Source organism: Pelmatolapia mariae, linkage group LG14 (genome assembly GCF_036321145.2).
Source record: "Pelmatolapia mariae isolate MD_Pm_ZW linkage group LG14, Pm_UMD_F_2, whole genome shotgun sequence".
Lineage (NCBI taxonomy): Eukaryota > Metazoa > Chordata > Actinopteri > Cichliformes > Cichlidae > Pelmatolapia > Pelmatolapia mariae.
Window position 1 is genome coordinate 6,035,762 of NC_086239.1, and position 26,093 is coordinate 6,061,854.

Here is a 26,093-nt window from a genome sequence, read left to right on the forward strand (position 1 = left end):
GAGCTCGCACACCCTCACACACAGACATACAGCTGCCGAGGAAAGTCTGGTGAGCTGTAGCAAAGAGCAAAACCGAGGTAGGTTTTTTGCAGCTGTGGGTGAAGATGACCTCATCGTTGTGTTTCTCAGCAGCTGTAAATCAGATCTGGCTCGAAGAAATGAATGCTTTTATTCTGTTCTTTTCAGTTCTTTGAAACAATGTAGCTTTTTGCAGTCTGAACTTTTGCTTAGTATCAAGTTTGCTGTGTCAGTTTTTGTTAGATATAAATTTTTCCCCTAATTATCCTCCACAGACAGTCATCTCAATTGAGCTTCAGCAGATCTTTGAAGAGTTTAACAGTGTGTTTGCATTTTATTCACTTTGTATTTTCAGACAGAAGCTGCCGTGAAGTTGGTACCTGGAAAGCAGACCTTACTGAGCATCCTATCTCAGGACGTAGCTGAAGGAGTGGTAATAACACAGACCAGTCCTTTGCAACCCCTTTCAAACTTTCACCTCTTAACTCCTGTCCATCAGTCCCCACCCCCTCCGGCAAAACTCTCAGATCACTGACTGAGGCAGACAGTCACCAGGGAGTCATTAACTTGCAGACTATCTGGCCTGTTCCCCAAGGGTCAGCAGTGGTGGCATCTGTGCCAATGGAAGCCCCAGCGGTGGGTGACATGGGGGAAGTGTGCTGCCCACGATCTTGCTCTCCAGAGGGCGAGACTGTGTGTGCAGCACTAGCCCGTTATGAGAACACTCTAAGGGATGCCATTAGGGAGATCCATGTGGATGTGAGTACTTTTAAACTGGGTATGGAGCGTCGTCTGGAGGAGACAAACAACTTGAGTGGGCCCCTCGGACGAGCCGTGGCTCATCTCCAGCAGGAGAATCGGCAGCTCAGGAGTCAGCTGGATTCTCTGACTCGACAGGTGGAGCTCCTCAGTGGCATCACATGTGACAGGAGCACCTTGCTGAACAACAACCACCACACGCATGCCCAAAACCACAAGAACCACCTAGATGACATTGAGGAGAATCACCATGAGATAAAGGAGGTGATCTACGGAAAAGGTGAGGCTCACACGCAGAGTCAGGCTCATCTACACATGCAGACCTCCACCTTGGGAAGCCAAGCCCAGACCTACAGCAGCCTCAGCAATCAGACTATCCCTGCATCCCCCCCTGCCACTTTTTCATCCTCCTCCACCTCCAGTAGTCCTCCAGCTGGCTCCAGAGTTTCCTCCATGGTGACAAGCCCAGTGTCTGGGAGCAGCCCCTCCATCACCCGCTTCTCCAGCCGAGCCACTTTTGCTGTGTCCAGCAAGACCAATGTGAGTACTTCATAGAGCAGAAATCCATTCATGAAGAGTTCTTTAGTGGTTCAGAGGTTTTTGATGTCTAGAGTGAACAAATGTGCCGAATGAACAAATGTGAAAGTTCTTCAGTCAACCTTGCCATGTCGCATTTATTTTTATTTGCACTGATATTGAACTGGTTTTTATTGACATCAGTGGCAAGGCACAGTTAAACTCCTAATTTGGCTCAGTAGGTTCAAAAACCAGCTTCAAACTTTGCATTTGTATTTTAATAATAATAATTTTTCTCATTAATCTTTTTAACGTAAATCTAAGTAATCACAAGGAGATTTTGCTGTAATACCATCATTACAACCAATTTCACCCAGTAACCATCAGCAACCTGTCAGGGAATATACATTTTTCCGTTTCTACCTGTCTTGGCCTAGGCCTATGTGCCTCTGTTACCTTAAAATGTTGTGCTAACTTAGCTAACTGCTAACTGTCATTAGCATATATTAGCAGATACATTTATATAGATGGTTATATATCTGTAGTTCACAATTTCAGTTTATCTGTTATATTATTGGTAATAATTGAAACTGTAGACACATTTAAATATCTCAGTTTTATAATTACATTTGGCTAAATATAGAGTTTTAATTTAGCTAGCAGTTAAATTGTTGTAATATTACTGCAATATATACTGTTTCTTTAACTTTTTAATTGTTCCTTAAAAAGTTTCTTGATTGTTCCCTGGCAGTAACCCGACTGAAAATCATTGCTTTAGCCTGCAAGGGAAGAAACGTTACACTCTTTCAAGGAATCTATTCCAAAAAAACACTTGATGCCCTCCAGGGTTCTTGTAGAAGCTCTTCGCATATTTTTATCTACTCTCTAGTTTACAGTTCAGATTTGTCATGTACTTTGTAACATGAATGGAAATTTAATATAGTGCAACTGCAAAGAGAAGTAATCCAGTAGTTGCAATGGCCACAGTGGTAAAGACGCAGATTTATGAGTTTAAATGAAGCAATGTTGCATTGTGGGTGTGTAGATGTGTCATACGAGGCACTGGCTATGTCACTGTGGTTGCACAATAGCCCTCTGCCAGGATGCTTAAGGATTTATGAAGTGCAGTAACATGAGTCAAGAAGGCTCCTGGGAGGTGAGGTTAGTGCGGTTGTGTGGTTTTTCAGACCTGTACCAAATATTTGAAGTCAGCATTGTGAAATGTCAGCTCTGGTTAGTCATTATTGCCTTAGTCCTGCATGTACCACGTGGATCCAGTTTTGGTTTGATTTTCATGTCTTAGCTTCACCTGAATGATTACATAGTTCTCCTTTGGTCTTGTGAAAGTCATTTGAAACTCTAATGACTGCATCCAGAAACTGGTGGGTGAAGCTAACAAAACAAGCTTGTTCTCTTGTTCTCCCAAGAATGTTTTAGAGCTGGTTTCATGATGTGTCCATGTGAGTTACATCACAATACATCACTGAGTCTGTGAGTCAGAGTTTTAGTGTTTTGTGCTTTCTGAGCTATTCCCAGTTATTTTAAGTTCAGCTTGGGATGCAGTTCATGAAAGTATGTCTTCTGTCTTATGACTGTTCTTAACCATTTACATCAGCTGGTTTTGTTTTCCTCCTTGGCTTGTTTTGCCTCTGATGAAACCAAAAGAGAATCTCCTGGCTTTTATCCATCCTGTGGTTTCTGCATCACTCAGCCGGTTGATGATGAGCGTGTGGTTTTCCTGGCCTTGTCCTCATGATAAATTTATGGGTTCCTCAGAGAAATAAGGAAACTTTCTAAATATTTAGGCTAGACAGCAGCTTAAGATGATCAAGATGCTTTTTAATGTCTTCCCGTTCCTAGGCGATTGAGTGGTTTGGAGTACTGATTATACCCTTCAAGTATTTGCAATTTCAGAGCGATAGAATTAAATGGAACTTGAAAATATTAAATGCATTTTTAAGGCATGCACCAATCTTACCTATGACCCCCAACTTATCCCAGCTGAGAGTGAGTGAGATACACAAGTTGCCATATCAAAACCTAAACTTGTTCAATGTGCTTACATTTATGTGATTGTATAGTATATTATTAAAATCTTGGTTCTATTTTTTTCATTTTCTATGCCAAAGATTTTTGCAGAGCAGATGTTCGCTTTGCTGAACTCAATGACCACCATTGTGAGTCCATCAACAGTAGATAATATGTGAAGTCACATGTCAAGCTGTTTTACTGTCAAAGTACTTTAAAGTGACATTGGGAAACTTGTATGGCGGGAGGAGGTCCTGAGAAGACACACCATAAAGTTGTGGAAAGTGTGACAATCATGAGGTTAGTATTAAGTCTGCTTTTTATTCAGAGCAGGGCAGCTCCCGAATTTAGCCTTTCCTGTGCACTCAGCGCTGACACAAAGCTGGGAGATACACATACCATCATGGGAAGTAGTAAACACATTGTTTGGAAACGGCTGACATAACTAGTCAGCGTTTTGAAAAAGTGGTTATTTACATCCAAGTAATTAGAATTCCAGGTTATGTCAACTGGACTGGCATTCAGATAGTTTTAATGACTCACTCAATGCAGTTACACTACACCACATTAACACACATGATCATAAAGTATTTATCTCACTCCTATGAACATATGAGAGGCAGTTTGGAACTCCTTAAACATAGACATGGACATGCAGCATCCAAAATGGTAGTCAGTGAAATTAAATATTTATATTATTATTTTATTAATGTCCAACAGAAGTTAGATGTTGGCTTTATCAATGGAGCCATCCACCACCAGCTGGCACCTTACTGCTTTGCTGGCTTCTTACTACTAGTACTTGAAAAGAAAGCTGCTGGTGCTACCTCTGCTAACTTTAACCACATTCAGCAAGTTAGCATTGCGCATGTGCCATGTGCTGCATGTTGAAAAGTGCCACACATACTGTAGCATTTAAAATACGATTTGGTTCACAAAGAATGTCATTGACAGCTTCAGAAATACACATGCACATCAATCAGAATGTAATTTTAGCATTTTAGACCAGCTGACTTGTCTGATCTTTTTTCTTCCTTTTAAATAGGCCAGAGCATCACTAATTTGAACCTCTCACATCTTTGGGGTCTGGTTTTCTCCTTGCTATTCTAGCATGTCATCTTGCCAAGATCTAAAATGCTAGATAGAAAAGGTGGATGTAGAGTTTTTTTTAAGTAAGGAAGGACTTGACCACCAAATTAAGAGTAAATAGTTTCTCCAAAAAGCCCCAGATTTCATTGTAGGATTTACAATGTGTTTCAATGGCTTTTAGTGTCAAAGAGCACTATATTTCTATATATTTATATCTCCTTACAAAACAAATAACTAATGAACAATTAGCTGGAGAGCAGGTCTTTTGAAATAATTTAGTTTGTGTTGACAGACACACTGTGCAAATATTTTGTGAGAACCAAAGATAGCTTTGGGTCCACTGTGATGCACAGTGGTCTTAAGAAGTCTTGCAAATCCACCACGGAATGTCTCAAAAGAAATGCAGCATTATGGAAGGAGCTCCATTGATATGTTGCTGGGGAAACAGGCAGTACATGCAAGACAAGCATCTTGCATTTTTGCCTCGAAGGGTCATCAGAAATTACCCACAAGCAATTTATTTCTGCTAAATGGGCACTGCTAGCTTTTGAAGCCATGGGTGCACCTATACATGATTACATCTGTTGATGATATGATATTCATGCAGAGTTACAAGTCTTACGTTAAAAGCACTTGCACACTTTATGGTAATAGCTGTTGCTCCTGTAGTCGTGATTACCAAACTATGTCGTGGATACAACAGAATGTTATCTTCTGTGAAATCATGTGGTCAGAGCTAAACAACACAAGGGCACCTTTGTTTCTGTGTATCTCTGCTGTGGGAGATCCCCCACTGTCAGCCACACACAGCAGAATAATGCATGTGTTCACAGAGGTTGGCTGTGTGTGCTCTGTGTTGTGGTAATTAGCTTCATGGCTGCTGTTTGAAATCATAATTGCAGCTCGCTCAGGTGCCACATCCTCACCTGGCTGTCAACGTGAGGATACGGTGCATAGAGTTCAGTTTCTGTTCAAAAAAATACAAAGACTGCAGGCATACTTAACAGCTCGTGTCCAGGCTGAAGCTATCTGCAGCCAGAGAGATGTGTACAGGCGTGTCGTCTTCCATCCTGCTCTCCAGCTGTTACTCCTCACCATCAATGTACATGCCAAGCGGTCACAAGCGGACACACGCACCTGTGTGCACACATTTCACCTTCTCTCTGGTAGTGAAGTGAAAGCACCTGCAGCATGTATCTGTGAGTGAGTTATGAGCGTCTTTATTCATGATCAGTCTCTTTTTTTTCGCTGCGGTCTCCCTTCTCTTTAAAGAAGAAGCTGAGTGGAAATGTACTTTATGTATTTTTATTTTCACTGAGGTTATTAGTCATGTCCATCTGCCTCATCAAGATGATCATAACTGTGTATATGAGAAGTTCTGTTTCATCTGATTAAGTTAGGTGAAATTCGTTTAAAATGGAAACACATTTGTGTGTGTGTGTGTGTGTGTGTGTGTGTGTGTGTGTGTGTGTGTGTGTGTGTGTTTTGTTTTTTTTGTTTAGAGTTGTGGCTGTTACCAATGATGACCTCAGGTCATCGTGCTCCAGGACCATTGTTGCAACTGATTGAGATGCTATAGCTTTGCAACTTGGTGATAGGGACAGTTAAATGTATTGGGAGATGTTTTCCTTCAGCCTTTAGAACGTCAGATGAGATACTGAAAAGCAACACAGTCCACAAACACTCATTCTACGTTTGACCACGGGATCTCTTTTGAAACCAAAAATCAATGTTGATCTACTAATTTCATTGGTTAGGTTTGCACAACAAAACTACTTCAACAAAAAGTTGTGGTTTTGGATGAAACAGATTATTTTACATTGTTAACTATTTTAAAAAAGAGTCAGCAATTTAGAAAGCCTTTCTCACAGAAAGAACAAATTCTCCACTGTCTTTCCCCAGTCACAAAGCAGCATTATTGGTCAGTGACAATGCACAAACAACAACAGAGTTGTGTTTTTTCATTAGCTAGTGGCCTTTTCTTATTCCCAGGGTGTCTTTTATTGAAGCAACAGTGTCCTGGATTTGGTGCTGAGGTATAAGTATATTTATAAGATTTTAAAAATAAAATCATCCATTTACTGCTCTTAACTATAGACTTAAAGCCAAAACAGTCTTATGTCAGACCATAAATAAGCTTACTAATGGTCAATTTGGGCAGTATTTTGGCCATTTTTAGATGGCAGTCTATGGAGACCACTACAGGAACTGAAGTTGATGTTTGCTTTGCCTTTATTTTTCAGCCCTGGAGGCTCTCACTTGCTTTTAGTGTGTGGAAAATGGGTGTGCTTGATTTATGGCTCACAATGGAAAAGCTGCATATTGGGCAGTTGCCGATGTGTTGTTTTCATGCACCATCTAAAACATCAATAAATCATTACCAGGCGCATTTTGAGGTATTTTTGTTCTTGTCAGCAGTCTGGTACAAATTCAACAAAGGGTTTTATTGGTGGTGGCAGACCTAGCAGGAAGCAACAGGATTTATGGGAAATGTGGTTTTAATTTTGAAGAACATCTGCACTCTACCACTGCTTCAAGACAGAAGCTATCCACTGGCTCAACCCATGTCTTATTTTTACAGCAATTATACCAAGCTCCTAAACTCCATATGACAGTAATAATATACTGGCACGCTGAAGCGAAATCTTGTATATTTATCAGAGTTTTGAGCAGCTAAGCTGTGGTCTAATCTTTAGATTTGTTACACCCCCTCAGTCCCTCCCCATACACCCGTGATCTCCATCTCCCACTAACATTATAAAATCCAGCACTGATGCTATCTACACAGTTGAGCAACAGACCATTGTAGCAGTCAGCCTACACTCTTTTAGTTTAGTCACAGACTGAGAAGAAACTGATGATTGCATGTTCAGGGCATTTAAATGCACTGACCCAAGTCCAAACTGCAGTACACATCCTTTGCCAGGATTACTGCCTGCTGCTGCACTCGTTTAGCAGTAAATTAGTAAAAACCGCAATAGTATCATGCCACTAATATAGCCAAAGTTTGCAATAATAACGTTAGCAGATATTAGATGTGAGTCCATCTGCTTTACGCTCTCAGTTTGAGACAGTTTCAGGGATGGAGCTGCAAATGGCAGTTTTCTAAAGGAAATGGAAAGAGAACCAAAAATGGCTTGTTTTAAATATCAGTTGAATGCATCCATCCATTTTCTGGGTGGCTGGGTCACAGAGGAAGCAGCATGAGCAAACAATCTACCTTTCCCCACCCACCTCCTCCAGCTTATCTGGGGGGTACACCAAGGTGTTCCCAGGCTAGCCAAGAGATATAATCTCTCTGGCGTATCCTGGGGCTTTTTATGCAGGGACATGCCTTGAACACTCCACCTTAACTGGTTCCTTTCGATGTGGAGGAGCAGCAGTGCATTCCCACAATTGCATTCCCACCTCTTACCAGATCAATTTACTTTTATGTATATAGCTCCAAATCACCAAAACCTCATGACACTTTACATTGTAAGGTAAAACCCCTACAATAACAGAGAGAAAAGCCCAACAATCTGATGATCCCCTATGGAAAAAAAAACACTTGGTGACAGTAGGAAGGAAAAACTCCCTTTTAAAAGGAAGAAACCTTTAGCAGAACCAGGCTCAAGGAGGGACAACTATCTCCTGGTTTGTGGAGGTTAATGGAAGAAGACAGGACACAAGACACACTGTGAAAGAGATTAATAATAACTAACTTTACACAGAGGATAAGCTAACAGAGTTTTCCAAGACCCAGTCTAAGACCAACAGGGATTATTTGAAACTCTGAATTAGGCAACAGTGATTAAGCATTGTCCAAGACTTAAAGTTAATCGGTTTGCTTAATTACTTTACTCAAAGTTTGGTCAGATTTTAACAGACTGAAAATGTGTGTCTGGGTGCAGAAAGACAAATAAATGAGTTAGAAGGCTACACTGCAGGGTAAAGAGCATGGTGTTGTATACTTCTGTGATAAAGACAGCTGACATTTACACACCCGCCTGTGGAGACTCCCCACAGTCTCTGATAGCTGTGACGAACAACTCCTGATATCTATCTGCCATCCATACATGCATCCATCTATCTATTCTCTCTGTGTGGCTCTGTGGCCCCTTCCTCACCCTTTAACCTTCCCCCATATTCCCATCCGAGCTGGGCTGCACTTTAAGGCTGGATTCCTGGCACCAACACCCCATCCTCCACTTTGTGGCTATTAATACAGTCATGAGTGAGACAGAAAACAGAGTTTAACCTTTTAACATCCACCAGGTCACTAGTCCCCTAAACACCACTTCATTTTTACAGGAAGGTATAGGGTTACTTATGTTCACACCCACACCTTAATATGGGATTTTCTCTTATGTAGTACAACTAAGTAGAAATCTTAGACCAGAAGCACTGTAAGGCCAGAATGACACTTAGTGTCTCTAAGTGGTGGATGTTAAGAGATCATAACTCCTATATTGGAGTCAGTTATCAATACACAACATATTATTGAAGTATGTCTAACCTCGTGATTGGCTGTTATTAAGCAGGTTTGGAGGTACACACTGCTTATCAGAGTTATTTTGAACAATTATTCTCCTAAAGTGAAGCTATTGAGTCTGGACCAATATGGAAATGCAGAACAAAAACTGAGGAACAGCTGAAAAGAAACCAAGTATTGTGTGCACACGTGTGTGTGTGTGTGTGTGTGTGTGTGTGTGTGTGTGTGTGTGTGTGTGTGTGTGTGTGTGTGTGTGGACGGGTATTAACATCTTCATGGGGACCAAAAATTGGTAGTTTACTATACTTGTGGGGACAATCAGCCCTCGTGGGGACCAAAATCCCGGTCCCCACGAGTTTGAAGGCATTTTTGAGACTCAAAATGTGGTTTTAGTGTCAGGGTTACAATTAGGTTATGGTTAGGTTTAGGGTCAGGGTCAGGGTTAGGCATTCATTTTTGATGGTTAGGGTTAGGGTAAGCGGCTAGGGAAAGCATTGTGTCAATGAGATGTCCCCACAAGGATATAAATACACACGTGTGTGTGTGTGTGTGTGTGTGTGTGTGTGTGTGTGTGTGTGTGTGTGTGTGTGTGTGTGTGTGTGTGTGTGTGTGTGTGTGTGTGTGTGTGTGTGTGTACACATGCTGGGGGTTTAACAGAGGTATGCAGCCACTCCCAGACTACCCCTGGCTCTCTTAATGACTTCCAGACAATAGGCCGTGTTCCCGTCATCATCTCTCTGGAAACAGGTTAATAACTGACCAACCAGCCTGTGGGACCACTCACTCTCACTGCCCTCTGGAAGTCAGCTTCAGGAGATGATAGATTTTAAGGTTGCCTCTTTGGCTATCTCAACTCAGTCCCATGCTGGGAATACTTTACAGATTTCATTTAGCAGCACTCTGGCTTTGTTGTCTTGGAGTAATGCCCAGAAGGTACTTTAAGGAAAACTGGTTTTAGGGGTTAGGTGACACTTTGACAAGGTCCTGGTGAGAGTGCACAAAAATTTACATGTTTTTTCAGAAGTAGAGTCTTCCGGCACAGACAGCTGAGCCTGATGTTGTAGCTGCTTTGGACATTTGGGAAATTAATAGATACATACTTGGTGCCACACATCCACTGAGTGTTAACTGGGCATAATTCATCACATATTGGCACTGGAATACTAAAGTGAGGTGATTAGTGAAGCGGCCTTCCTTATTCACCTGGTTCTCTAAACATAACAACGCACCTGTCTGGTGTATTCAGCTGTATGCTACAAACGAGAGTGAAGGGAGAGGAGATCCAGACCGTTCATGTTCACCAACATAGTAGAGGTCAGCATGTCAAACTCCCCCGTTTATGCTGACATCCTCTGCCTCATTGCCTGGAAAAGAGGAGGATGGAGGAGGGGAGGTCTTTATTGCTTCCACATGTTGGAGCGAGATGTTACTGTGAGAAATGTCCATTTCCAAAAGCCCACCTGGACCCATTTGTCATCAATGCTTGGCCTGAAAGACACAGAACCCACTGTGTTCTTATTCCATTATTCTTAAATCACAAATGAATCCGACGTAACCACCAACACACAAGGAAAAGCTTACAAATGTGCTTTCTGTTATATTTTTTTGAGATGCGGCAGGTAGTGGATTGTAAATTATACTCTTAACATAGCCTACATTCACAGAACAACAGGTAACTATTCACTACATTTAGCCACGTTTTATTCCTTTGTCTCTGAGAGACACAGGATTATCAGAAAATTCAGAAAAGTCTGAAAAGCACAGGTGAAATCACATGCTGCCAGCAGCAGCTAAGACTGCATCTTGCATTCAGTGGTGCTATGTTAGTGAAGTAAACCTTTCCCTGTACAGTAATTCTCACCTGCAATTAGGTTTTTATATTGTCTCAGTTCAAAGGCTGTGCATATTTTCCACTCCCAACCCCAAGTGGTGTTCCCTGGGATTTTTCTTTAAGAAATTGCAGGCTGTGTGAATGTATTTGAAGAACAGGTGGTGTGAGTGTGTCTATTTCCTTCAGAAAATGATTCCTCAGTAGACCCCAGTAAGGAAATTACAGAGTCGGAGTCCTGTGTAACTGTTTCCTCTGATAGCATTACAGTAGCTTCTGTACATGATAACATGCTTCTTGCTTCATATGTTTCTGGACAGTTTGCTGTTATCTAAGATAAGATAAGATAAGATAAGATGACCTTTATTAGTCCCACAGGTGGGAAATTTGTTTCGTTACAGCAAAAGTGCAAAGTTATGTAGCAGAAATTAGAAAACACTGGAATGCAATAAAATAAAATAAAATACTATATACAATAGAAAATACAATAGAATACAATAGAATTATATATATATATATATATATATATATATATATATATATATATATATATATATATACATATATATATCTGTATTCTGCTTTGACCTTTTTCTTGCTGCTATAGAAAAATGGAAGGTCGCATTCACAGTGATGTATGATAATTTGCAAGCTCTGTAATAATTTACAATATGTAGTTTATAGTCCTGTATCGCTACAAGCTCACAAGTCTTCACTCTGTAATCATGTGTGTATTCATGGAAATCTTTGCGTTTGGGCATTTGTTTTGCAAATAAGTAGCTACTAAAGTTAGGTAATGGGTAACACATACATACATACACTAGCACTTGTTGGAAGGGCGCCAGCTTGCCTCCATTGTTTAATGGTTGTTCCTTTCCTCCAGCACTCAAAGGTCACTCTAAGAGAGTGAAGGACAGAGGACGGCTTACAAGATGGAAAGATGAAAGAACAACAGATATAAGAAAGACATTTAGCTATACACCTGCTCAGCCAACCACATTTTAAAAGCAACATTTTCTGAAGTACCAGGACACTGCATTAGCATAATTTTTCTCCTAGAGAACAAAGAAAGTCAAGTTAGGGTTGACTGTGATGGCTTGGAACTCAGAGGGCTAAAGCACAAGATGTCACCAAGCAGAGCAGTTTATCTTTGGCCTCAGAGACCCTGATGACTTCATTAATTGGAGATAAATTATCTGAAATTCAGGAGCGGGACCACGCCTCCAGACACGCACTTTACGGGTCTTATCTATATATGAGTCCCCCCAGTTCTACAAGTTTTTCGTTCTTGTCTTTATGCCCCACCCTCCCTCCCTCCCTCCCCTTTTTCAATTCTTTCACTTCTTATTAGTACTCATTAGTACATGGGGATCTGCCAGGCCGGGGAGCCACCGCCAGTCCTCTTCGAGGCCTTCCCCAAACCGCAGCTATTCAGAGTGCAGATGAAAAAAACCTGAAAACTGCCAAGAATAACTTAGAGACAAAAAAGAATTGATAGTAGATCAGTGTCAATTGATGAGTTGTAGTCATAATTTAGGTATCTAAATTATTTTATTTTTAGTTGACTAGATATCATAAAATTATAGCAGACTAAATCTAAAGTTGATTTGGTTGACTAAAATAGAAAGTGTAAAAGTCTATACCGGTGAGAGTTGCTCCACACAGTTTCTTTGAAATCGAATGCAAAAAGTGTGTACATATGTCTCCTCTTCTCTTCCTGTGTAGCGTTTGGACCACTTCCAAAAAAAAAATTTCGCGAACATTTTCATCTTGTTTTATTTGTAGATACATTTCATCATCATTTTTGTCCTCATATCATCCTTAGACGATAAGTTGATACCATTCTCATGTTAGTATAGTTCACATAAAGCCAGAGAAAGCATGAGGTTGACTTAGCATAAATGACTACAAGTATTGAATGTTAGCTAGTACAGCTACTGTTTGTAACGCTTCTGTAAAATTACAACCTTTTTTCCTCACATTTGTGTTTACCACAAAGCTAAAACTACTTAGATGTAACATGTTCTTAGTCAAATTTAGGGCAGTTGAGGGGTGCTAAACTTAGCAACTACAGAGAGGGTCAGCTAAATGTTAAACTAGGTCAGCATGTTGGGTGAAAACTATGAAAAAAATTCCAAATTTTCATTTGTGTGTACATGAGGATGAAATAAAAGATGTTAGTGGCATTTAAAAGTACAATAAATGTGAACATCTAAACTGCTCCTTTCCTTTGATATCTAAGTTGGCTAAATATTAAGCAGACTATTCGCTTAAAGAAAATGGACTGGTGCTCATAGTGCTTTTCCACTCAAGCAAACGGTCATTTTTACTATAAGCTTCATTCACCCAGCCAAGCACTATTTTCTACTTGTCTGACAGGCACACATTTTCATCGAGGGCAGCTCAGGGTTCAGTCTCTTTCCCATCCTCACCTCACCCCCACCCTTTCAGAGTCTTTATTAAGGTGTCATTGATGAAGACGCTTCTGACAGCTAAACAATGTCTTGTGACTAAACACAGGATATGGCGCTCAACCATCACCCTCATACCTCGTCCTGTTTGAACAGACAGGTTTCCATGCCGGGTGCGTTGTCCCAAAGCAACAGCTGACATTTGCAAATATTCTGGTATATACTTGCACTAAAGGAGGGATGGTAGCTGTCTTCAGTTTGAGCTAAATTGCAAAAAAATTTACACAGTTGTAATCATTAGATGTGTGAGTTTTTCTGAAGGTTGACAAATGAAATATTTAACTGAATACGCTGATTTCAAATCAGCTATTTGACTGGGGGTTAAACGAAATGATAGCGTTTTGTACAGTTTCCTTCAGTGGAGGTCGGACACTTATCCACGGGGTACCTCAGAGTGCAAAAATCTAATATGTTCTCTTTTTCCTCATATTTCCTCCTCTGTCTCTACTCTCAGACTGGGGGCTTCATTACATTTTCTGCTCTGCTTTAACAGTTTGGTCCAGATATTTTATAGTTCCTCACTCACGATGCAGTGACGCACTGGTGGATTTGTTGGCTTTCTCTGTGTTTTTATGATTCCTGCTTACAGCTACTATTACACACGTGTCTGCCAGTACAGGGAGACGTGACTGTTGGATGTTAAAGGTTCATGAATCTGGAACCAGAGGAGGTGATGATGTCTTTAAAATGTGAGGCCTAATTAACAAGGATACAGGATTTCAAGCAGATGCTAATTCTTGGCATGGGTGTAGTTATGCTGAGTGTCATGGCACAAAAATACTGCATTTGTAGGTGGCCTGTCTAGCAATAATTTAATTGGCTGAAAGTGGTGAAGTCTAAATCTAAACATACAGTTTAAAGTTAGTTCAGGTGACTTTTAATGAAGATTTGGATTGGGAGCTAAACCATGCTCACAACACAGACTGTAACAGCATTTGCATTTTTATGTGAAATACAGGTTCAGCTCCTGAAACTACTTTAGGGGTTTCATGAAATCATGGAGCAATCTCGCAAAATCGTAGATTTTTACATAGCTGGGAGTAATGATGTCCTAGTGAGCTATGCTAATGCTAATCCTGCTCAGCAACTTGAAACTCTGTAATGTTTGCTTAACCTCATTGTCAGTGTTACATGCGTATTCACTCGTGTGTATATAAATATTAGCTGTGTAGCAGCTGCTAACCTGAGTCTTGACCTTCACTGGTCAAAAAAATACCCCTAAAGAGTAGTACTAATATTTATCTACTGCACACTGAAATTCGAAAGAATGAACATTTTTCGTAAACTCACAGATCTGGCATAGATGTATAAATACAGTGTTTGGACTCATCACGTTACAGACATTAAGAACATTTTAGTACTTCCAAATGTTAGGAGACACTGTCTGGCTGACATCCAGCTTTTGATAAAAGATGACTGTTTTGAAACTCTCATATCAGCACATCAAGTGCAGAGTAATCCAACAGATATCAGCTGACTGATTTCCTACTCATGAGGCTCTTGTGCCAAAGTGTTTGTTTAACCAAATGCATGCAGAAATGCGATGAGTGCGGCCTGTCCTGTGGTCTCTGGTCAACCTTGTGCCACGTGAAGTGTGCAGAACACAGCGTTCAGCTGCGCGCTCTGCCAGCAAATAAACCTCGAGATACCAGAGAGTTTACAGGAACCTCAGCAGCTATGCTCTCATGTTTCCCCCTCTGACCCAAAGTGGACATCTGATGATCTGAGTACTTAAGCCGGGGAAGCTCCCCTCCCCAAAGCCAGACATTCTGCAATTTGTCTCCCTCCTCCTGCTGGATAGCCAGCTGTTTCCACCTCACTACCCTTATTCCCAGCCCCTCTACACTATTTCCCATCATGGAATATAAAATCACTCCCTGTCTTTTGCTTTCCTCACTTTATCATACATTACCCTTATTGAGTGTGTCATCACAATTTAATAAAATAACACCACCCCTGTCCGTGCACACATTCTCTCTTGTTGCCTTGCTTTAACACACATGACCCAGCAGCATTCCTATACGTTGAGCTCACTCTGTCACTCTATCATGCACACATATACACGCCCCAAGATTTCCTCAACTGAGCACAGCGTGCTGTCTCACAGCCAGAGCAGCACATTGTATATGCATGTATGTACAGAGGGGATGCAGAAGTTTCAAGTTTCTGTCTTCTGAGACGTTGCCTTGTGGCAGAAAATTGAGGTTGTTTCTTTATTCTTTAAGTGTTGTTGGGGTTTCGTTTATGGTTCCAACACCCAAACACATTATCCAGTGAATATACCTCCACTGTATTGGGTGGGTCGAGATCTCAGCAAACCGATGGCTCCAGACTGCTACAGTGAAGTAATAAGCCGTTTTATTCTATAATTTGGGTCATTTCACACTTGAAAACTCTTTCCAAGGTTTTAAAGTCTTGACAATGTTTGCACTCTTATTTCCTTGTTTAAATGTTTATATTCACATCTGCTCGAATGCATGGCGACGTGCATATGTGCTATGCTTTTCTGGGTTTTCTAGACCAGCAAAGTGTTGATGACGTTTTCTAAACGGCTTTTGTGGCCTCAAGCTTTTGGCTTGTAAAGCACTGATTTGAGATAAGACCCTGGCTCCAGACCAGCTGCCAAACTGCCTGGGTGAAAAAAAGTTTTATCAGCGGGTAGACAGAGCTAGATATTTTGTCTAAGGGGTTTTGGAGTCTGAAACAAAGTTAAGCAAAAGTGAATTTTTATTCAGTACAGTTTGAATGTATAATGCCAGTTCACAGCAACAGTTGTAACAGAGAGCTTCATAGGTAAACACCCTAAAATATTAGAGAGAGAACCCAAAGATGAGACAGGGAGTGAGAACTCTCTGGGGGATACTGGGGGATTCCCAAGATGCAATGAGTCTTTCTTCTTCAGTCACCTTCTTCACTCACTATGTGTTTATACACCTCTCTGCATTTAATTATTGGTTATTACTAATCTATGGCCCTCTTCCATAGGAATTCTTTGTCCTGTCTTCATCTGGTAACCCCCATCCCTCCCTGAGCCTGGTTTTGCTTGTGGTTTTTGTTAAAAGGGAGTTTTTTCCTTCCCACAGTCGCCAGTGCTTGCTCGTAGTGGTTCATGTGATTGCTGGGTTTTTCTCTGTTTTCTTTTTTTCAGTAGTGTTTACCTTACAATATAAAGTGCCCTGAGGCAACTGATTTGGTGCTATATAAATACAATTGAATTGATTTAAATTGAAAATTAAAACATGGCAGAAAGTGGCAATTGTGGGAAGGAAGAACTTCCTTTGAACAGGAACAGGGAGCGACAGTCATCTTTTGTGAAAGATTAAGCTATCAGGGAAAAGAGGATTAAAAATTTCATGGAGTGAACAGAAACTGAAAAAATTCAAATGAATCCTGTTTGTGAGACCCACATTTATATAAACAATTTAAATTATCTGTGTTTTTCACATCTTGTCTCTGCTGCCCAGAATAGGTCAAAAGTATCAACCAATTCAGGATTTATCAAAAAAAAAAATTTTTTTCGTAAGCATCTGCAGATTGCTGTTAGCAGCCTATATGTAAACACCTTTGAAAAATGACTGCAGTGACTAAAAATACACCCTGTATCCATTTTGTTTTAACATGCATTCCCAATACTAGTAGTAAGTAAACAAAGTGCTCACATATAAGGACTGGGTTGTCTTTAAATGCTTGAAGAACTTGTGTGCTTTCGCTGGAAAAAGACACTTCAAATTACCAATCTGTCTCCTTTCTGGTGCTTTATAGATTGTAATTGGCCAAGGAATGTTTTTTTTCCATAAATAGTCACATCTTTATCAGTTTATTTCAGTGATTTCTAACCAGATGCTGGGACTTTGCTTCCAAGCACACTGACGTTATCTAAACACACAATTGGTGCATCAGATGCATCACTGAAGAAATAATGTTTTCAGTCAAATGCTGTGCAGGAATCGGCCCTGTCTACTTAATTCCACTGTGACAGCCAAGTCTGAAGTACAACCAGCTGCTTAGGGTAAAATCACTTAGGGTAAAATTTGCACATCATATATAACATTTTACAAAAATATGACTCTAATAAAATAATAGAATTTAACAAGGCCCGAGGGAATTTCTATACGATCGTCATAATAAAAGCTATAATAGTAGATTAAATTTGATATGATTCAGACATTAACTAGCTGAGGCAGTTGCTGACACAGGTGAACTAGAGACCTGTGACCTTGAGCAAATACTGTCAGTGCTGCACTGTTGACCTGAGCAGTGTTGCTCTGACGATAGTCACACTAAACTCTGCCTATCTATCTGACAAGGCCACATGGAAAGTACAGCAACTTTGGCCACAACCAATGTGGAACAGCAGCTCCATGCATTAAGCGTGTGAGATAGAGGTAAGGATGGTGATTAGTTGTCCCATGTGGCCGACAGGGTTTGGTGAGAGAGAAAGGACAGCCTCTCCTTAGCTACAAGACTGAACTGATTCCAGAGGCAGGAAGAAAAATGGGGTCATGTCAATGCTGAAATATGAACTCTGGATACTGATGATGTTTGACATTAAAAACTTGATCCCAGTCACTTTAGCACTCAGAACCGGGTGGATTTTGGCCGTTCTCCCATCCCTGAGCACGTCGGTGACATGCAGCACCCGATTTAAAACAAAGACTTTCCGAGTCTTATCAAAGGAGGGGGGAGACGGGCATGGAACAAAGCATCCCTCTGCCTCTCGCACTTGCAGGCCTTCACTGAGGTCCATGTGCAAAATAAATGGCTTTGAAGTGCACTCAGTTGTGGCATGCCAATTTGTTTTGTTTTGTCTGAAGCTGTGTCAAAAAAAGCCATATGTTGGAGAAAAAGTTGAAAACTTGAAAGGAGTGAAAGAGTCCAACAATGACTCAGTGAGCATCTGGATTTCTTTTTTTCTTTTTTTTTGTTCAAGAGGAACATGATTTGTCTACAATCCAAACATAACATATTGGTGTTTGAAAAGCTAAACATGAAACTAAGAGGAGACTAAAAAGGTGACCAAGTGCAGTTTTTAGTCCACTGGGGAAGGCAATTATCCAGTAGACAATCGGCTGATCAATCCTACAACGATTAAATGGCAAGAGTCTTAAGTTGCTGGTTTTCATCTACGTGTATGACATTGTGTTGTGGCAGTGAAGAAAAATGGCCCTCCTGTTTGTCACAAATGAAGGTCAAACATAACTTCACGTCTGTTGTTGGCATGTCGTTAACTATGACTTCATGTGTGTTTCAGAGCATTGAGCGAGAGGAGCCAATTGAAGTCGACCCAGCCCCGACACATTCTGGACAGGAAAATGGACACACTGTTTCTAAAGGTAATCACACAGCTATGGTCTCACATCCTCGCAGTGCAGCTTGTCCCTGCAGTTAATGATAATACAGTCACAAAGCATTGTTTCAGGGAGTTTCCAGTTATTTTACCCAGCGTGCTTAGCCAAAGGAAACAGATTTATGATGTTTTGTGGCTATAGCGTTAGGAAGTGTATCATTTGTAGACCATAAAAATCAAAGCAGAACCATTTTTGGAACAGAGGGTAAAGTGGGGGAGTTATTAGCTAACACTAGCACTTTAAGTAATCTATATTTACAATGTAAGAAGGTGAGGTTAGGAAAGTCTATAATACAGTAAGAAGGAGACACAGTGTTTGTACTTTTTCTATAAGTCCCCAAATATTTACAGTTTAGTTTGTGTCTAATTTCTCATTTTAGAAGTCTCCTGTGTGTCCTTTCCAATTCAGAGGAATTCATGGTAAATGCTGGGGAATGACAGCAAGTTATTATGAAGTGCTGTCTGTCTTTCTTTGCTCTTAGATTGTATCTTTAGCATGCTTTATCAGCTTTTTATACCTTTTCATCCAATCAGAACATTCAGTGCTGGTACATGGAAAGATCTCTCCACCCACTGACTCTCCACATGAGCACGCTCCCATTGTCACCATGCGGATGCCCCACCTCCCCATTACTGCTACAACCAAGACAGCAGAGATCAAAAGCTCGCCCATTGTTCCAAGTAGCCCTGCAAGTCCTCTGACCTCTCTGGCCTCCTCCGAGGCCTCACCTGGTGGCCAGCCAGCTTCTAGCACCACCCTGCCCGAGCCAATAGAGGAGTCTCCGATACAACCAGGTAGCTGACAGTTATATCATGAAGTAATGTTATGACACATGAATGCAGCATAAATTGTAACTAAATTAGAATTTCCTTTGAGCAGCACCTTCTGTAAAATCCTGGACTCCTACACCTATCAGAGCTTTGGGATCTCCTTATCTTCAGGGTGAGTCATTGTTTCAGAAAGTTCTAGACATAAAAGTATTGCAGATATGCATAATTTACTTTTTGCCTTGTCTATTCCAGAGAAGGCAAATTCAGTTCCTGCTAAGTCTGTGACCTACTCAGGTCTACGGGAGTCTGACAGGTAATTGGATGGCAAACATCACACTCTCAGAACAGAGGAAGTACCTTTTGCTTTGTCTGACACTTGTGCATTGTCATCCTGCAGTGACGGCTCCTTTGGGCAGATGGGAGAAAGGAGGCGAGAGCTGGTGAGATCACAGACTCTGCCCCGTAACATTGGTGCTCAAGCCCGTCGAGCTATCTTTGAAAGACTGGATTCTGAGGCCAGGTGAGAGCATCGCAATGCTACCTTTGGCAGCACATCAACACAGCGGTCTTATTTATCTTTGTTTCCCCTTTCTTTCTGTGCGCAGTCGTCTTAAACCAGTGGAGTCGAAGCCCAAGCTGAAGCGCTCTCAGAGTTTCGGGGTGTCCACTGCCAGCAGCATCAAACAGATCCTTCTCGAGTGGTGTCGCTCCAAGACCATCGGCTACCAGGTACAGCACTCATTATCATTAGTCTCACCAGCCAATAAAGCCTGGAGGGGAACATGTCACACTTTTGTAAACATATATGTTTTTTAAATGTATTAAATTATCTGTAGCTATTGAATACCGTTTAAGGTTTTCTGAATGTGTTTAAGCCTATTTTGACAAATAGGCTTAAACACTAATTTTCTACTTTTCACCTCCTCCAGAACAGATGATGGTCAGTTACCTTCGTCAACTGTTTCCTGCTCTCCACACAGTCACTGACATCACTTCACTTCACCATAGCACAAAACAAACTTTCAGAGATGTGCACCACATAGATAATCCAGTGTGCCTGAGTATATTTCAGCCAGAGTTACTTTTTTCTTCTTTGTTTTTTTTTTTTTGTTGTACTCTAACGTAGTGGAAAATTGACAACATGTTCGTGTGCTGATTAGATGTTTGCAGCTGTGCTTTACAGTTGGAAGCACAAGAACACAAGGCTGCTAATGGAAGACGCAAATACATTCATACTGTCCTCTCCATAATGTTTTCCAGCTGTTAGTCTATCCAGTTTGTAAGGTTGCTTTTCGAGCCCCACAAAATCCTACTAGCAAGTGAGCACACTACATTACACAGCGGTATAAGGATAAGTAGATAATGGATTATTAAATGTCATCTGAATTTTTGCATCTAGGTTCTTTTGTTTTGTGTTTTTTGATCATCCTGGCATTTCCAGATTTTTTTTTATAAATGACTTGACACAAGGAAGTCATTGAAGAACAAGGCAAATTCATAGGGTAGAAAACAGGCCTTGGTGCAATTAGCTTTCTCTACAAGAGTTAATAAATACAAGAAGGTAGATATTAACCTTACTTTTATGTGTTTCCAAATAAAATAGTCCTAATTAGCTCAACGTTTTGACAAATAGACTAATTTATTTTTTTCTGAGAGTGACACGGTGTCCAGTACAGAGCAGTGGGCAAAGCAGCAATTAGCCCAAATTAGCATATTAAGAAAAAAAAGCTTCATGACCCTAAAAAATGACACACCAGACACATAAAATATTTTGTGTGTTTATTTTATTCAGATCCAAATAAACAGATATAAACAATCAGACCTCTACATTTGGCAATAAGTTCGCTTGTAGCTCAAAACATTTGCTACTGCTGAATACACAATGAGATGGAAATAGTAAAATAATCACACCCGCTGCTCCGGTCAGTCAGCTCTCTAAAATGATTACTCTGTCTCTTCAGATGTAATCCCAACTCTGCCAACATGAGGTCAAACTGACCCACTGACATCCTGAAATATGTATGAAAGTAGTCATGATGCAACTTCAACTCCTGGATCAAACCGTGAAATCCTCCCTGCTGCTGCCTTCTTGCGAGAATTGGATAGATCCAGAAACTGTTTCTTCTTTTTCTTGTCATTTTTTTTCGCAGTGTGATGAGTGTGTAAGGGCTTTTAGGAGCTTGAAAATACAAGTAAAGTCCCCTTTGGAGGTGGTTTTAACCCCGGCGATGGTAATGACCCACACCTTTCCTGACGTAATGACTCACATGATCAATAGCGGTTCAGTAACCAAGTCCAAAGGGAACAACCTCTACTCAGGTTTAAATACCTGGGACTCTCCACCTTTTTTTTTTTAGACTGAAGAAGCCTCTTGGATGGCTTCTTTTTTTTCAAGCTCCCAAGACTACAATGACGTGTATGACTAACTTAAAAACTTTACAAACTAGTGGCTAATGTCACGCTAGCTATATCCATCTTTCATACACGTTGACACTGCACTAGAGCTCCTGGAGCTGCTGCTTGTTTATTGGACACACGTGACAGCAGTTCTACTGACTGACTTATAGGACTCTTGGAAGTGACACAAATAATTGTACTTCCCCAAATAAACTGGACAGGGTACATAATGTGTGTCAGAGATAGAAAACTATAAATTAGAATACTCGACCTAGATACATGCAGCTGTTTCATGTTGATTTACCCTGTTGGCACACAGAGGGACTGCTAATGTGCTTACTGTGTTCCTTTCAACTACAGTAGCAGTGAGCATCCTTGTGGTAAGTAGGTGCGTCTAATTGCACATGTGTGTTTTGCGGAGGTGTGGAGGCGTGGTTTACGCTGAGGTCCCAAAATGCAAAGTGACACTTTGCTGCACTCTGAAAGCCTTTTTTCTTGACTGCAGCCTGAGCCAGCTGCTCCATGTGGTTTTGGTTACAGTCAAGCAAGCAAGGCAAAGCCAAGACTCTTATTAACTTGTAGCAAACTCTTACATACACACACAAGAAGAAGAGGGAGACGTTCATTCGATTACGTGACGTGTTGCATTTCATTCAAGCCAAACTCCAGACCAATAAAGGGGTATCCTTGAAACAGCGTGATTTCAAGAGCACGTCAGAGACTGAGAGAAACAGAGCAGGGGGAAGTCTGTTTTAGCCATCATAATTATGGGCTAGACGCCGGATGGGGAGACGGCTTTATGAAGCTGCAACAAGTCATGTGTCTATCTTTTACCTCTCACTGCTCTCCTAAATGCAGTATTCTCACACACTCATCATCACTTCTTCCTGTCCTCAGAACATCGACATCCAGAACTTCTCATCCAGTTGGAGTGATGGGATGGCTTTCTGTGCCCTGGTTCACTCCTTCTTTCCCACCGAGTTTGACTACACCTCTTTGTCACCGGCCAATCGCAGGCACAACTTTGAGCTGGCCTTTGGAACTGCAGAGTGAGTGATAACAATATGAAAATAGGCTGTGGATATAGGGCAGGCCTTTTGTTAATTTTTTTTGAAGATATGACACAGTGCTGCTTCACAAGCTTAAAAAATACACCTTCTGTCAATTCTTAGGTTTTACATATTATATGTAGAATAGGCCTTCTTTGGACCACAGAGACATTATGTTTGTCATTCTTACCAGGTCTTAAATTATATTCTTAATGACATTCACGTATATTTTATTTTTAATAAGACACTACAAGAATGGGTTTTTTTATTTCATTTTAATGTTTATTATCTTCTCTCAAACATTATGTTTATTTTCATTCTGTTTTTTATTTTTTTATTTTTCATTTCAATATTTCATTTAGTTTTGTAAAACCAAAATATTTCCTTTCATTTTGCTTTGATGGAAGGTTAATTCACTAAAAAAAAGATACGTTTTCACGCGGCTCTTTGCAGTACTGTAAAAAAATTCCCTTCCACAGGAGGAGGAGGATAGATAGTAACCAATAACCAAATGCACTTGACTAACTGATCAGAGAGTGTGAGCGCATCTGTAAAAGCAGGTGTGTGTGTGTGTGTGAACACAATGCCACAACCTTCGCAGGATTAGATGTCCAACCAAATTCTCTCAAAGGTCCAGCACTCAGAGAAACTGCAAGAAACCCAAGAGCTCCATCTCAGCATGTTAAATGTACAGTAAGCTAATTATGTTTGACATAAATTAGGCCAGATGTCACAGTTTTCCTTTAACTTCCTCCCACTCTTGTTGTGTTACAAACACAAACAGTTATTAGTTAGCTGGAGCTCAGTTGTGGTGTCTGGATTCTGCTAATATGGCTTTAAAAGATTTATGAGCCTTAACTCCATCAACCATGCATGTCTGCTTTATTGTGGTTGGATGTTTCTGAATGGCTTTTCTCTCTTGGTTTGTTTTATAGCTCTCCACAAAGACCCAAATGCACGCGTTTTAAACGATCATTACTCCTGCAGATCCAGTCCTTTTTATTTCTCCATGCTTTTTTCCCCTCCCTTTTTCACATTTGATGAAAGGTGTGCATTCCTTTCCCCTGACCAAATGGCTTCATAAAGCCCAGCTTATTATCCCACTGCACTACACAGACCTACAGCATGGACGTGCACTACTTGATTAAAGACAAGTTTATTTTGTGCCTGCAGCAGAATTAAGCTGTTTTGACTGAAAAGCATTATTCAGTGGGTTCAGTGACCAGCTTTAGACTTGACCTCTTAAAGAGATCTGAGACTTACAGGACAGTGAATACACATATCAGGATGATTACATCCATCATGTCATTCTGTAACAAACTGTAACAAAACATGTTTGTTAAAAATCCATTTTCAGCAGATTTACAGGTTCAGAATACGACTGGCTGCTGTGTATTTTTTGCATGATACAGTTCAGTCCTGTAACTCATAAAGTCAATAATTAAGTAATAATTAGGTAAATAAATTAAGTATAAACTGAAGGAGTTTTTTTTTTTTTTAAGAAAAACTTCAATCTTCTTCTTTAGAAAGTTAGAAAGTCCACTCTTTGAAATACCCCTGATGCCACTTCTCTAGCCTTCCCTTTTCTTAACTTGTCTTCCTTTATCTCCACCTCCAGAGCGAAGGCAGGCTGTGACCGGCTGATTGAGGTGGACGATATGATGATCATGGGCCGTAAGCCAGACCCCATGTGCGTCTTCACCTACGTGCAGTCCCTCTACAACCACCTGCGGAAGTTCGAGTGACGCTCAAAGACCTCTTTGAAAACATCAACATGCTATCAGCTGATTTCTGGTTTGCTGTCAGGCAGAGGCCTCTGCATGTAGGGCTGGTGGACAGAGCTGGCACTTTGGAAGGACTAGGTCGCCCCCTAGTGGTGGATAAATAAACAATCCTCTACTGTGCTGCAGGAGAAGCAGCCCAGAGGGGAAGTGCTCACAGCTTGGGTCACTGACAGAGTGGACAGTGTTTCATCCATGCTGTGTATGAACAGTCATGAAGATGGATTCATACACAGCGGTCAGCAGTTTGTGTGTATGTGTGTGTGGTTTTTATTTAGGTTTTTACTTTGTGTATGAGTATTCATGTGTATGGCTGAGATATACTGGAGAGAGAGCAGAAATGTTGCTGTGTTCATTATTGTCACACATGCTTGTAGGTTAACCTCCATATTAATTTCAACTTGCGCACCTGTGGAGAGGAGGTATGTCTCAGAAATGTCACATCCTGTAAGGCTGTACGTCCGACTGTTTAGGGCATATATGACGCAATGTTGTAGAAAATAAAATGATATTTTGATATGATGCTGAGCAATCTTTCAATCCACATATGCTGGATGACACTTAGATGATGCTGAAATATGGAAAACAACATCAAGAAATTTTACTTCTCTGGGGAAACTGTTTTTTTCTTAATATCTACTTCTGTATTATGACACAAGTGAAACGAATTTAAATAAACAGTGAAATTTATATGTTGCAGTTTTTTTCTATCCTGGATTAATTGGGAACTAAGCAACGCTAAATTTATGGTCACTCAAGTTACAATGAAAGAGTAACATAAAACATAACAATTGCAAATAGTTGATCATGTGATTAGACTTTCGTAAATCCATAAAGTTGTGTGATTGTTTGGGTCTGTGTGGTTTTTAAGTGTCTCTTCCAGGGTTGGAGCTGATTGCAGCAGGACAGCATCAGTTTCCAGACCATCTGCAATGTGTGGAGATTTTATACCATGTGTATGATATGATCTTAGGTTCCTCCACATCGTACAAGCTCAAATATATTACCTAAAGATTGATTCTGCTTGGAAGGTCCAGCTAACTTGATAGACTTTTAGTGTTACTTGGTCAGAAAGCCATAGTGCTGTGCTTCTGTCTCTCCTAAATTATAACAGCTGGCAGGTCAGGTTTGTTGTTATGACCATGATCTTCTTCTAAACCTAACCAAGTAGTTTTTAACCACATTAGCCTGACAATTGAGTAGAAGATTAAGTATAAGTATTAAGCAAAAAAAAAAAGAAAAGAAAGAAAAAACAGCAAGTGAGAAAAAGCAAGTGTAAAACACAAAGGGATGCTCAACTCATGAACAAACCATGATCCAACCTCATAATGTGGACTGTGCCTCACCTCTAGAATGTAAATTATCTCATGGGAACTGTAGGAGCAATGTAACGGTAGACGCAGAAGACAAAACCTACTATGTGACACCCCAGGATAGTTGGGACTCCAGCTTCTCTTGACCTGGTTGAACAAAATCAGCACAAGTTACTGAAAAAGACTGAATAATAATATTATTTTTGGTAACTTTGTCTTTCCAATGTCCAACTAGTGTTGACACCAAACTGT

General features: G+C 40.6%; 1 protein-coding gene across 1 annotated transcript; it reads left to right on the plus strand.

Annotated features, from left to right (window-relative positions):
- Positions 1–25,139, plus strand: smtnl (smoothelin, like). The gene is made up of 10 exons (XM_063493544.1): positions 1–77; positions 374–1,317; positions 18,435–18,516; positions 19,065–19,325; positions 19,411–19,473; positions 19,554–19,614; positions 19,699–19,821; positions 19,907–20,030; positions 22,596–22,747; positions 24,366–25,139. Exons 2-10 carry the CDS (start codon positions 640–642, stop codon positions 24,490–24,492), a joined length of 1,671 nt encoding a protein of 556 aa, XP_063349614.1. The 5' UTR covers positions 1–77; positions 374–639; the 3' UTR covers positions 24,493–25,139.
- Positions 25,140–26,093: the final 954 nt, after the last annotated feature.